Consider the following 13,819-nt stretch of genomic DNA (forward strand, 5'->3'; position numbering starts at 1 on the left):
GTGGAGTGAGCCAAGGATGTATCTGCTCCTCCTGCCATCTCTCCTTCCCCTTCTTCTGTACCCGGGATAATCACGTTAAGAGACACTGATCTGACACAAATCACCCCACTAACAAAGGAGCCCATCAGAAGGCAAATACTTCACCCTGCCAGCTGGCTTGGAAACACAGACTGATGGATAGAGATGTACAGGAAAATTGATTTTCTCTTTGATGCACAACATTTTTTTCCCTCCTTCTCCAGCTGAACGTTCCCACCACAGGCTGCCCTGCACTAGCACCAACCCAGAGCCACATTTTACTCTGGATATTGTGGTACCTGAGCAGAAAGGAATTGTAGCATCCCTGCTGGGCTCAGGGCTGGGCTTTAAAACACAGGGTTTTAAATAAGAGCAGTGGCAGGTGAGGGGGTTTTTTTACTTGGCATCTCAATGTATTATAGACTATGTCGTATATTTGTTAAATCTTTGGAGACAATTCCAGGCTTTTGAATTATTTCTAGTAGTCAGACTACCCCCTGGAATGTCTCCTTGGGAAAAAAGCTATTTGTATGTTCTGAAGGGGCTCCAGGAAAGCTGGGGAGGGGCTTTTGACAAGGGCAGGGAGGGAAATGACAAGGTGGAATGGATTAAAACTGGAAGAGGGGAGATTTAGGTGAGACATGAGGAGGAAATTCTTTGCTGCGAGGGTGGTGAGACCCTGGCCCAGGTTGCCCAGGGAAGCTGTGGCTGCCCCATCCCTGGCAGTGTTGAAGGGCAGGTTGGATGTGGTTGGGAGCTACCTGGGCTGGTGGGAGGTGTCCCTGCCCATGCAGAGGGGTTGGATCTAGATGATCTTTAAGGTCCCTTCCAACCCAACCCAATCTATGATTTTCCACCCCATTCCACCAAAGTGGATGGTGCCAACATGGTGGCACAGTCACTGCCTTGGCCTTGGTCACTTTTCACCTGCCTTAATAAAATGAATGATTTCCAACTAGTCATAGGTCATTAAAAAAATTAAATTTAGGAGTGTTCTTTTTCTTTCAATCTTGTGTAGTAAAGTCTTGCCATGTAAAATGAAGAGCAGCAGCAGAAGGGCCTGCTTGGCATTAAAAGAAAATCAAGGAAAATCACTTTTATTTTGCAGAGGAGCATTAAAATGAAAGTGACTCCCAAGCAGGATGGCATTGCAAAGGTGTCTAAAAGCTGGAAAGCCCAGGAGGTGACTGCTTAAATATACAGGAGGTTATGGTATTTTGTGGCTCATTTTGGCCAAAAAAATGGCACGAGGAGTACACATTTTAAGGGAAATTTAACATAATATTCAAAAAAGAACCACTTTGGGGTGATTTCAGTTGCCTTTAGGTTAAATTACAGGGTGTAATTTGCTTTAAACAAGTTGTGCACCTTCTGAATTGCAAGGAGCAGCCCAGATAACTGCTGGGTGGTGGAGGATTGGCCTCCTTATCTGTCTTTTGGGGACACCCATTTATTTTTTTTTAAGTGTGACAGAAAGAGATAAAATGGTTTCAATATAATCTGAGTGCCAACCATGCTTTTCCTGAAGATTATCTGGAGTTTCTCTATCGAGATGGTATCTCCCCCCCTAATGGGTCTCAGTGTGGGGGGGAGGCTGCTGGTGCAGAGCTGGCTGGGGGATGTGTGGCTGCAGGGATGCTGTTTGCAGAAGGTGGTGGGTTTTTTGGGGGGGAAATGAGGCTGGGGTTTTTTTGGGAAAACAAAGCTGGTGGTGCTGCCCAGCACCCAGAGAAGGTCAGTGAGGATTTGCAGCCACATCGGAAGGTGGGACGATGGCCCCGAGGTCACTGGTGTCTCTGCCAGAGCTTTACCCTCATGGGTTCCCGGGGGCTTTGACCCAGGAGCACGACCCTCCTGGTGTCCAGAGATTTTTCCTTTTGATTTCCAATCTCTTTTCTTCCCACTGCTGGTCTCTGCTCTACAAAAAAGACCTTCCAAACCCCTTCTCAAAGCAGAGTGTTCTCTCGGCATTAAGACGGAAGTGGGAGAGCAGGGGTGAAGCTCCAGTGCTATAAACACAGCACTTATCCTTTCTTGTCTTCTTTTCCTGAGGCACAGAGATACAAAACAGGCTTAATTTGAGCCTTTGGAAAAAAAACAATGTATATATCAAGCCTAAGCAATCTAACACACACACAAAAAGTCTCTCTGTATGTTAATTTTTATGTGCTTTGATTGAAAATACACACCAGCTCCATCTGTCCTATTCCCCAAACTCCCTACCACCCTGATAGATTATTTCCCATACTCCAATTAATAAAGTAGGGCAGGCAGTGTTCTTTAATTAAAAAAAAAAAAAAACAACACATCCAGGCATCCTTTTCATATCTATATATTTATTTTTTTAAATCACAAGAGCACAATCCTCCGCGAGACTTTGATGAGCTGTGCCTCGTGTTGGAAACTCCTAGCAAGATAAAAAGAAGAGAGGAAAGTGCTTGATGGGGCAGTGATGGGAGCTGAGGCATCTTGTTCCATCACCAGGTTGCTTTTTGAGGTCCAAGCCCCTCTCCCTTCACCCCCACCCCCAGCCCTGGTGTTGAACCCCTGTGGGAGCAGCTGGGTTGTTTTTCCTCCTGATCCGTCTTGCTGTTACCTGGGGTGAATTCTTTTTTTGGTGTTCAGCTGGTCAGTGTTTCTAGTCTGAAGGTGGAGAATCAAGCAGGTACCATGAGTAGATCTGGAGCTTCAAAGCCTCTTTTTAAGCACCTCTGTGATTCCAGTCACCTTTTTCTTGGCCCAGTTTTTGTCTCCTTTTCCCTTTCACCTGCGTGTGTGGGACCCTCGGTCCAACGGGAAGGCATCACCAGTGCCCAGCTCATCCCAGCCCTCATGTTTGCTTTGCTTTTGCTTCCCTGCTGCTCCCAGCCAGCCTTGTACCCAGTCACGTCCTACAGAGACCCCAAGCCCCCTTTTTTCAGGGTGCTCATCAAGATGAGTGCTGCTCCACCCAGCTGTGAGCCTGCACTTCGGGACGTGCTCGGTACCGTGCAGCCGTGAGCCCGGTGGGCTGCCTCCCGTGGCTAAGGCTGAGCAGCACATCTGGGTCACCAGGACAAGAAATTTCAATTATCTTTCTTAATCAGTGTGATTTCATAATGGTACCTTGAAATCTTCACCTGAAGTGCTGAGAATGCCTTTGAGTTGCAGCCCACCGGGCCGAGCACTGCCCTGCCCTTCTGAAACCATTCCTGCTTCATGTGGGACAGATGCTGCCGTGTGCTCCTCATCCTCACTGTGTGCTCCTCTTCCTCACTGCCTGCCTGTGCTCCTGCCCATGCTCCTGCCTGCATTCCTCCTTGGCAGGAGCTATGGCAGGACCTCTTTTTCCCTCTTGGCTTGGCTTTCCCAGCTGCATCTCCCCCCTTTGCTTGGCACCTTTGCCTGAACACTGGGCGGTGGGTGCTGCCTGCAGGGTGTCCCTGGGGCAGGGTGTCCCTGGGGCAGGGTGTCCCTGGGGCAGGGTGTCCCTGGGGCAGGGTATCTGTCACCCAGCAACTCGGGGGTGTTTTCTGTTGCTTTGGTGCCTCTGATTTGGAAATTCACATCCAAAATACTGGAGATTGCTGGTATCTCTGCAGATCTGGACACACACCCCTGCACTATTCCCATCCCCTTGGGTTTGCCACAGGAGCTTCCCCAGTGCTGTGACCACAGCCCTTGTCCCCCCCACCCTGACCCCTCCAGCTCTCCCCAAGGCTCCTGCCCTTAGTGTGGTCCTTCCCCCCTTGGCCCATCATGCAAATCCTGGCCCTGCCCCCATCATTGCTGCTTTCCCCCAGGAAATTAATTTCCTTTTGAGATCGCTCATCACTTTGGAGTTGGTGGCGAGCACCAGCCTCTCCTGAGGGATCCCTTTTTCTCCTCCTTTCCCCTGTTGCTGCAGAGCTGACACCATTTCCCTGTTTGCTTTTCATCTGCTTTAGCCTCAGATCTATTTTTCCTCCTCTGACACAGCCACGCAGCACCACTGCTGCTGCTCTGGCCCCTGCCCCAGGTGCTGCAATTCGGCCACGCGTCCCTGGGCTCGTGCAGACCTTGAGCCACTCGGGAGTGTGACACAGCTTGAGGGGGCTCGAGCACACCCCAAAGCAGGTCCCTGGGGAGTGGTGGAGAGCCCAGCCCACCCACCCAGCTCACTGAGCAGTTATGAGGTACCAAAACCATCTCTGTGTCACGGGGCCTCAGGAATGGAGGAATTTTAAGCTGCTAGGGACAGTGTCATCCTGGGTTTTGCTTTTATTTGTGACCAAGAAACCAAGCTGCAGCACTCATGGCTCTCTTTTTTCTTTCTCTCTCTCTCTTTTTTTATTTTTTGTCTTCTGTTAACTTGCACTGTAGCCCCTAGACGGATAACATCCTTGGAAAAAGCCTACGCTGCCTTGAATGGTAGGTAGCTCAGTTGGTGCTTCGTAGATGGTAGCAGACAAGACATGCACTTGCATTTTAATGTGGGAATGAAAATGTCTTAAACCCCCACATTTCAGGTATTTTTTGTTTTGTTTTGTTTTCCTCTCTGCTCTGTTTCCCTGTGATACCAAGAACTGACTGATGCAGGATGTGTTTAACAGTGTTTTATTGTTACAAGCAACTGTAACTCTGCCTTTCCCAGCGCTTGCTGCAGTCCCTGGGCATCAGGGGCTGGATTGGCTCCAGACAAACCAACCTGGCACACTATCCTCAGTTCATCCATGTGTCCAAGCAATTAATTTGTTTTAAAAAATTCCACTTGCCACTCACAAGGAAAGCTTGCACAGATTTGGGCTGGGGTTTGTTGGGTTTTTTGCCTTGCTTGAACACACGCTGTGGGCCAGGGTTGGTGTGCAGTCCTGTAGGCTCTGGGGATTTAACATCTATACTAATTCACAGGAGTAAAGAAGAGCTCTCCTGCCTGTATCTGTGGCAGGGCACAGCTTATCTCCAGCAGATCCCAGCTTTATTCCCATCAGCTGGGATTCTGGCTGCATGTCTCCATGTTAATTGCCTGCTCCTGCAGGCTTAAGGCTCTGCAAACGTGCACGTGTTGAGCTGATTCCAACTGTCCTTGAACCCGAGTTGCTGTGGAACAGCCTCAGTAAATCAGTGGGGTTTTTCTGGATTTATAGGGGGGGGTAATTAAACAGCACCCACTGGAGCTGGAAGGTGGACACAGGAGTGTATTGATCCACTGAAGGTCCAGGGCCAGATCCTGACAGCTGTAATCATGCCCAGTGCCTGGCTGAGTGTTTCTCTGACACAGCTGGGATGGCCTGAAGAGGGACCTGAGTTGGGTTCCTGTTGGGAGAGTGTTGGGCAGTGGCTGTTTTCCCATGAAACAGGCTTCCTGCTGGGTGTTGGGATGATGGCAGATTGTTACTCTGAGCACAGGAGGCCAGGCTGGACCTGTTGGAAAAGGTCCAGAGAAGGGCCATGAGGATGATGGGAGGGCTGGAGCAGCTCTGCTCTGGAGACAGGCTGGGAGAGTTGGGGTGTTCAGCCTGGAGAAGAGAAGGCTCCAGGGAGACCTTAGAGCACCTTCCAGTGCCTGAAGGGGCTCCAGGAAAGCTGGGGAGGGGCTTGGGACAAGGGCAGGGAGGGAGAGGACAAGAGGTGATGGCTTTAAGCTGAAAGAGGGGAGATTTGGGTCGGACATCAGGAAGAAATTCTTCACCATGAGGACAGGAAGGCACTGGACTAGGTTGCCCAGGGAAGTTGTGGCTGCCCCATCCCTGAAGGTGTCCAAGGCCAGGTTGGATGAGGCTTGTGCAGCCTGGTCTGGTGGGAGGTGTCCCTGCTCATGGCAGGGAGGTTGGAACAGGATGATCTTTAAGGTCCCTTCCAAACTTTAACCCTTCTACGCTTCTCTGTTCATCCCCTGGAGCAGCACCCAGGGGGGCTGGTGCTGAAAGCTCCACCAGATGCCCTGCCCTTCTGTGGCTTCATGGCAAAGATCAGGGCTCTGCACGGGGCATCAGGAACCCAGGGAGAACCATTCTTTACCCACAGGATAGCTCGGGTTTGGTTTCGTTGTGGTTTTTTTTGAAAGTCACTAGAAGAGTAAGGAGCATTTTGGTGGTTTGGATCCTGCTGTCCAGCAGCAGGCACCTAAACCCCAGATTTCATGGCCACTAAAAATGCAACTTGGCGTTTCTAAAAGATGTGTCAGGCTCTGGCAAGTCCTGTTGGAAAAGAGAAACTGGTGCTTTGAAAATGTCACCCCTTGTACATCAGGGCTGCTCGGGTCGGGTCAGCAGGATCAGGCAAAAAATGAGTCAAATCACTATTTTTTTAAAATTAAAAACACTAAAGTGGGTAGCAGAGAGCTGCAGCCAGCAGCCTGCATTTGTGGGAAGGACTTGGCACATCCCAGGGGTGCCAGTGGTTTCCCAGAGCTGATCATTTCCTAAATGCAAATGGATGAACTCCAAGGTAGATGGAGATCCCTGGGGATGGAGGTGCAGGTCCCTGGGAAGCTGTGCTGCCAGCTGGAGCCTCCTCTCTGGCTTCTCTGTGATGCTTGCTCAGTTCCAGGTTTTTCATGGCACTTGTTTATGTCCTTGGCTGGGAACTGGGGAGTCCTGCCCACTGCAAGGTGTAAAAAACCCCCTTGGGATCTTATTTCTTGCACTCAGGTTGCTCAGGGCGTGAGCAGGAAGGAAAGAGCTGCTGTGGTTTTCAGTCCCAGAGAGCTAAATGGGTGAAAACACTGAATTTTGGTGTTTCTTTGTCTGCTACCATCTACACATCCACACGGGTGTGTGTGCACAGCCCAGAAACTGAGCATCAATGACAAGGAAGTCACAGAGGGAGCCCACAGGGTTTGTCCCCCCTGTGGCTTTGGGAGCAGCAAGGTCTTGGCTCTTAAACTCAGAGCTCCTTGGTGACATTTACTTGCTTTTCTTCTATTTTGTTTCTCTTTTTTTTTTTTTGCTTCATCCCTTTCAAGCTCTTTTGTTGCCATTTCTGGATTTGAAGCACGTTGAAAAGTTCCTTCACAGAAACTTCTCCCTTTTTTTCCCCCCCCTAGTTATATCCAGACAAAACTATTGTTTTCCAGGTGGAGAAGAGGCTTTTTTGAAGCCTTTTTTTGAGCTTGAAGGATGCCAGCTTCTTCTTTCAGGCACCCTCAGCAGCAGGGTGGCTGAGGCATGTGGTTTCTGCTGAGGGTGCTGGGCTCTGGGCCCTGTGCAGGGAGGCAGGGACTCCATTCAGGTTTCCCACTTGTGTTTCAAACAAAATTGCCAGCCATCTGAGTGCTTAGAAGCAAAATCAGAGTCCTGTGGCTGCTCAAAATCAGCGTCCAAATCCTGTGGCTGCTCAAAATCAGAATCAAAATCATGTGCTTGCTCAAAATCACATTTAAATAGCTGCAGAGGGGGGCAGAGGATGCTCAGAGCCCTCGTGCTGAGGTTTGCAGCCCTCACCTTGATGTTTTAAATCTTGGGGTTGGAGTCTTGGGTTTCCTGAGTGAAAACACCTGCCTGGAGTTCAGGGAGGCTGGTGGTGGTGATGCTTGGCCTGAGGAAACCCCACCGGGCGGGCTCTGTGCTGGAGGGGTGATCCCAGCCAGAGGTGGGTGAGGTTGATCCAGTCTGTGCTTTAGACCTGAGGGATGAAAAAGCATCAAGGGGGGGCTGGTATTGACCCTAGTTGTTTTTCCTGGAGCCCCCTGAGGGTGGTGAATAGCTGGGGTGGGGAAATCTACTGACATAAGCACGTCGTTCGAAATGGGAGGACGGAGGAGAAACTGTTTTGGGCATGATGAGGATAATTAAAAAAGCCAGTAAAGCCAAGCTGATGACATGGCATATCATCAAACAATACTGTGCTTAGGAGCCCAGCTATAAAAGCACCATCTCACTCCTTGATCTGGCTCCTGGGAGCACTCGTGGCACCGAGGGCCGGAGGCTCCGTCGCGTTGTGTGTTTTGCAGGCATTGGCAGCACAGCCAAGGGGGTGGCACAGGCTCCCAGCCCTGCCAGGGGCAGCCTGGGCAGCGTTTTAGAGCTAGTTTGCATGGCTGCAAAAGGTGGCAACACCAAGTGTAAGCCCAGAGCAACCACCCCAGAGCTGTCCCCCACGCCGGGGCAGAGGGACAAGGACACGCGTTGCGACGGTGGGATGGATTTTCTGGTGGCTCAGGGAAAAAAACCAACCAAACAGGGTATTTTATTGCCTGTCCTTTTTCTTTTTTTTTTTGGCTCTGCAGATGAGGACGATGCCAACAGGCTGGGAGAGAAGGTGATTCTCCGAGAGCAAGTGAAAGAGCTTTTCAATGAAAAATACGGTGAGTCTCCCGTCCGCACGCCTCGCCAGGCAGGTTTGTTTTTGCTGACAGCAGCCAGAGTTAAAATTAATTCGACTGAAGGCCTCTATTTATAGGCTGAGCACACAGCAGCCTGCTGCAGCACAGCCTCCATCCCACTGCTTCACATCCCAGCCTGCCCCTGGGGACCTTCCTGTGTCTTGCTCCCGGCAGGTGGGACCGTGACCTTCTTGTTGACAGCTCATCCTTGGCAAGGGGAGAGAGGATGGGAAAAGGCAGTCGAGGAGCAGGATTTGTTCAGTCTGGCATCAGCCTTTGATGTTTTTTTTAACGTGTCCTGAGCTGTGGTGTGTGGGCTGAGCTTGCCTGCCCTGTGCCAGGGCCCTGCCTGCTCAGCCTGCCAGGCTGGGAGCAAAGCTGGAGCTGCAGCCCAACGTGGGGCATGGTTGGGGAAGAGCTTGCTGGAGCAAAAGGTCAGGAGGCTGAAGGAGGTTTGAACATGCTGTTTTGCAGGCTCCTCGTGCTGCCTAGCAAAGCTGACCTTCCACCCTGGAAAAGGCAGAGCAGGAACAGCAGCCAGGTGGGGGGGGCACAGAAGCCAGGCACCCTGTGCCCTGAGCAGTGTCACTGTCCCAGCCCCGCGGGCATGGGCTGCCACTGCTGGGCTTGTCCCTGTTCAGGCGTGGCTTGTGGACATGCTGGGCAGTTATTTCTGAACCTGTGGGTCCCCAGGGTCAGGCCGTGGTGACTCAGTGGCACCCCAGTGCTTTGGGGTGGTGTCTTGCTTGTCTTCCCAAAATAATTGCCTGAGGAGCAGGAGCACAGCCAACACGATAGGAAAGAAGTGGGGAATGTCACTGCCCTCCGTCCTCAGGGCTCCCCTTGTCCAGGCTGCTCCCCCTTCCCACAAGCCCTGTTTGTTTTGGGTGCTGCTGGCAGCACAGAGGAGTTAATACAGAGCACTTTCATTGAATGGCCACCTCTGCATTAACCCATGACAACGAGCTGCCTGCTGCTCTGGGGCTGGTTTGCCCTGTCGGAGGTGGCAGCACCAGGCACAGCTCCCCAGGGAGGATGCTCTGAGCATCCCCATCCACCCCAGCTCAGCAGCACTCACCCCACATTGGGGCTGAGCCCACAGCAGATCCCTGCATTCCCGGGATCCTGGCACAGTTTGTGGAGCACAGGACACCAGATGGGCTCCAGGGTCAAACTCCCTGCAGAGAGAGCCAAGAATGTGGCTGAGCAACAGCTCCCACCTCCAGGTTTGGGGGCTGCAGAGATGTAAGGTGAGATCAGGCTCTTGCAGTCAGTCTCTCCTAGTGGAGCAGGCAATAAATGGGGCAGGCAGCCAGGAAGGGTCTGGGTGGGACGTGGCTGCAGCTTGAGGTTGGGCACCACAGCAGCCCTGGCTGCCCCAAGTCACAGAGTCATCCAGTCACAGAATGGTTTAGGTTGGAAGGGACCTGAAAGATCATCTGCTTCCAACCCCTCAGGGCTCTTGGTCCTTCGGTTGGTGGGATCCAGAGCCCTGTGGGGTAAAGCTGGTGTGTTGTCCTCTGCTCTGCTGCTACAGGAGAAGCTCTGGGCTTGAACCGGCCCGTCATGGTGCCCTATAAACTCATCAGGGACAGTCCTGACGCCGTGGAGGTGACGGGGCTGCCAGATGACATCCCCTTCAGGAACCCCAACACCTACGACATCCATCGGCTGGAGAAGATCCTGAAGGCACGGGAGAGCATCCGGATGGTGATTATAAACCAGCTCCAGTAAGTGCCCCAGCTCTGTGACCTGGGAAGGTTTCTGTCCATTAAGCATTGCCCTTGCTCCTCCAGCTGTGAGCGGGGTAAGTCACCACTGGAGTGGGGCCACATCACCACCTACCTGCAGAGGACCTGCTTCATCCCCAGCATCTGCTGTCCTGCACTGCAGGGAGGTGCTCAGCCATGGGGTGGGCATGGTGAAGCCTCAGCAGGGCTACTTGATCCTCTTCCTTGTGCAGTTTGAGATGATGCCAAGAAGGCCAGTGGCATCCTGGGGTGCATTAGAAAGGGGGTGGTTAGTAGGTCGAGAGGTTCTCCTCCCCCTCTGTTCTGCCCTGGTGAGGCCACATCTGGAATGTTGTGTCCAGTTCTGGGCCCCTCAGTTCCAGAAGGACAGGGAAGTGCTTGAGAGAGTCCAGGGCAGAGCCACAAAGATGATGGAGGGAGTGGAACATCTCCCTGATGAGGAAAGGCTGAGGGAGCTGGGTCTCTTGAGCTTGGAGAAAAGGAGACTGAGGGGCGACCTCATCAGTGTTTACAAATATGTTCAGGGTGAGTGTCAGGAGGGCAGACCAGGCTTTGTTCAGTGATGTCCAGTGACAGGACAAGGGGCAGTGGGTGCAAACTGGAGCACAGGAGGTTCAATGTGAATATCAGGAAGAACTTCTTTCCTGTGAGGGTGACAGAGCCCTGGGACAGGCTGCCCAGAGAGGCTGTGGAGTCTCCTTCTCTGGAGACATTCAAACCCCTCTGGACACGTTCCTGTGTGCTGTGCTCTGGGTGCCCCTGCTCTGGCAGGGGGGCTGGGCTGGGTGATCTTTCCAGGTCCCTCCCAGCCCCTGGAATTCTGTGATTCTGTGATGCTGATGCTGGGAAGGGGCACAGTGGCAGATAAGGGGATGGCTCAGAGACCCAGCTGAATTATTTGGGGTTGCTTCCCTCCTCCAGGGAGCAGTGGGGAGGCTCCGTGTCCCATCCTCATGCAGGCAGGTGGTCAGCTCGGGGTGGGGGGTCTTGGCTGTGGGGAGAAAAGGGGGGGGGGTCCCCTGAGCTGACCCTGCTTGTCTCTTACACAGGCCGTTTGCTGAAATCTGCACTGAGGCCAAACAGACAGGTAAGAGGAGGTGGAAAATAACCGTGGCTTTCCCTGCCCTCTGGTGGGGAGAACAGATGGGAAACAGGGATGGGTGTCCTGGGGAGGCCTCCAGACCTCCTGCATCCCTGGGGGAGGCTGGGGAGAAGATCCTGCCTGGAAAAAGACAAGTCAGGCTCAGCATCTCTTCAGGGACAAACCATCCTCTTAGACCTCTGCTCTTCTGTGAGCTGGGAAGAGATTGGGCTGTTAGACTCAAACTTTCAGCATGTTCTGGAGGATTTGATTATCCCTTTCCCATTAGCAATTTACTCACCATGAACAATTTATTCCCTGCTTAAAGCCCTTAATTTGAGCCATCATTTAGCAGTTGAGCTTCTCAGGCAACAAGGTTTCTGTGATCAGTGCCAATGCTTTTCTCTCATCCTCCCCAATAAATCCCAGCCAGTTTTAATCAAATGTGTCAGAATTAGCAGCCCCAGAGATAATTAGGATCCTATTAGTTTGATGGAAGTAGGTGGCCAGGTAGAGGAAAGCTGGTGAGAAAGAGCATGATCATAGAATCCTAGGGGTTGGAAGGGACCTCGAAAGATCATCTAGTCCATGTAAAAAGAGATGCACAAGAAACCTTGTGTATGCAGCTAGAGATGGGCAAGTCACCAGAGCTGACACCTTCACATCCCTAGAGGATCCAGCATGGACCCAAGTCTGTGGGACATCAGGCTCTGAGCTGGATTTTGGGATTGGCTTGTTTGGGGGATTTTCTTCACCAGTGCCTGAGCAGAGCTGGCAGGTCCGTGCCAGGTGGCGGAGGCCAAGCCTGTGTCACCCCTGGTGGCACAGCAGGAGGCCACGGGGAGCCCAGGCAGGATGGGGCCCTGCATGGTGGAGGGGCTGCTTGCAGGGCTCGGGCACCTCATGGCTTCCCTCTCCCTGCAGAGAAGGACACCAGCGTTCCCAAGAGGAAGCGGAAGAGGATCTCCGAAGGGAACTCGGTATCTTCCTCTTCCTCCTCTTCCTCTTCCTCCTCTTCCAATCTGGAGTCTACGTCATCAGCCAATCAGATCTCACTTGTGGTAAAGCCTTCCAAATATTAGGGGGGTTACTGCCTACCTATCTTTCTGCTTCAGGATGCTGCTCTCTTGGAAGCGTCACCACCTCCCGCCGCCCGGCCAGCACTGTAAAGTGTGACATAAAATGGCACCAGCAGGTTTGGTGAAGGAAGGGATGACCTTTGGGGCTTCCCTTTGCCTGCTCTGGGGGAGGTCAGTGGAGCAAAGTCCTGGCTCGGGGCTCTCTGCCCCCTCGGGGAGATGCTCAGAGCTCAGCTCTAGCAGGAGCCACACACCGGAGCAGCCCAAGGCAAAAACCCCCGACCCTACTGGGTTAAACCATGGGTGCTTGGCCCCCCCCGTGGCACCTGGTGGCACTTCTTGGTAGGACCCAGCAGTTCCCCATGGCCTGAGCATCCCTCCAGCTCCATCCCACATTGCTCCAGAGTGCAGCACAGCTGCAAAAATAGGAGGGAAAACCAGGGAGATGCATCCAGCTGCTCCCTCAGGGCTTGGCTTCAGTTGTCGAGGATACCAGGTGCTTTTAAAACATAAATTAAAAGGTGCAAGAGACCTATCAACTTAGAAGGTTTTGGTTTTTGTTGGGTTTGTTGGGGTTTTTTTTGTCAGAGGTGCTTTGGTTTGGGCTTGATTCTTTGATCTTATGGGGAAAATGGGAGCGACAGCCCATGTCGGAACATGTCAGGGATGTATTTATGCATGGTTTTGTGTTTTGTCCTAACAGAGACTTTTCTGCCTTCTTTTTTCTCTCCCTCTCTTTCAGCAATGGCCCATGAACATGTACATGTTAGACTATGGTGGTCTAAACGTCCAGATCCCAGGACCTATTAACTATTAGACCTCAATACCGAATAAGAACCTCACATGACAGAATAAATAAATAAATAAATGTAATTTATGTAAAAAGTGTATATTCCAATATGTATCAATGCCTTTTAGTTTTTTTCCAATGATTTTTACACTATATTCCTGCCATCAAGGCCTTTTTAAATAAAAATAAAAAGTGTTGCCTTGCTCTTAAAAGTACTTCTTTTTATTATGTGTATTATTCATAAGTAGAATGTATAGGGAAGAGTAAAGTGCAGCCCTGGGTAGACCTTGTTGTGCTTTGGCTGCTCATCTTTAGTGTCACCAGTGCTTGAATCCAAGAGGTTTGACACATTTTAATGCTTCGTTTGATTTAGATGAAAGGTGTAAAAACTTAGACCCAGAGCTGCAGGAGGAGGGGGTTCCCAACTGCAGAGGTGATGGACGAGAGACTCAGCCCTCTGTGCATCAGGGACCTGTGTCTGTGAGTCCTGCTGGCTCTGGAGCAGAAGCAGGTTTGGAATAAGCAGGTTTGGAATAAGCAGGAAGAAGGTTTCAGGCCCCCTACAAGGAGTGACACCCCCCAAACCCTCTCGTGTGTGGCCTCAGAAAGGCCCAGAAGCAGTTTGGAGTGTCTATGTTTAACTGCCTTCCCAACCAGAAGATTTTCATCTGGTGAAGTTCTTCACTATTCGTGGTTTTCTAAGAGGCTTTGATGCCTTCTGAGAGGGGGGGGGAAGCTCCTGCATGAAGTGCAGGCTGATCCCACTGATGCTCCACTGGTCCCATAATGCTGGACCAGGAGCTGGCATTGCTGAGA

The 13,819-nt window shown here is 51.7% G+C and overlaps 1 protein-coding gene across 7 annotated transcripts in view; it reads left to right on the forward strand.

Moving 5' to 3' along the window:
* Window positions 1-13,215, forward strand: part of GTF2IRD1 (GTF2I repeat domain containing 1) — a 67,850-nt gene extending 54,635 nt beyond the window's left edge. For 4 of the 7 annotated variants that reach the window (XM_051635753.1, XM_051635750.1, XM_051635749.1 and 1 more), the window contains exons 23-28: window positions 4,360-4,407; window positions 8,207-8,284; window positions 9,840-10,032; window positions 11,103-11,140; window positions 12,059-12,195; window positions 12,956-13,215. In XM_051635753.1, the coding sequence (XP_051491713.1) occupies window positions 4,360-4,407; window positions 8,207-8,284; window positions 9,840-10,032; window positions 11,103-11,140; window positions 12,059-12,195; window positions 12,956-13,030 (569 nt within the window). In that variant the 3' untranslated portion in view covers window positions 13,031-13,215. Of the gene's footprint in view, window positions 1-2,374; window positions 2,873-4,359; window positions 4,408-8,206; window positions 8,285-9,839; window positions 10,033-11,102; window positions 11,141-12,058; window positions 12,196-12,955 lie in introns of those variants that run through there. The other 3 variants (XM_051635751.1, XM_051635748.1, XM_051635752.1) reach the window with 3 other exon arrangements.
* The last annotated feature ends 604 nt before the right edge of the window (window positions 13,216-13,819 follow it).

The sequence above is a fragment of the Apus apus genome, chromosome 18, assembly GCF_020740795.1.
Source record: "Apus apus isolate bApuApu2 chromosome 18, bApuApu2.pri.cur, whole genome shotgun sequence".
In the NCBI taxonomy this organism is placed as follows: Eukaryota; Metazoa; Chordata; class Aves; order Apodiformes; family Apodidae; genus Apus; species Apus apus.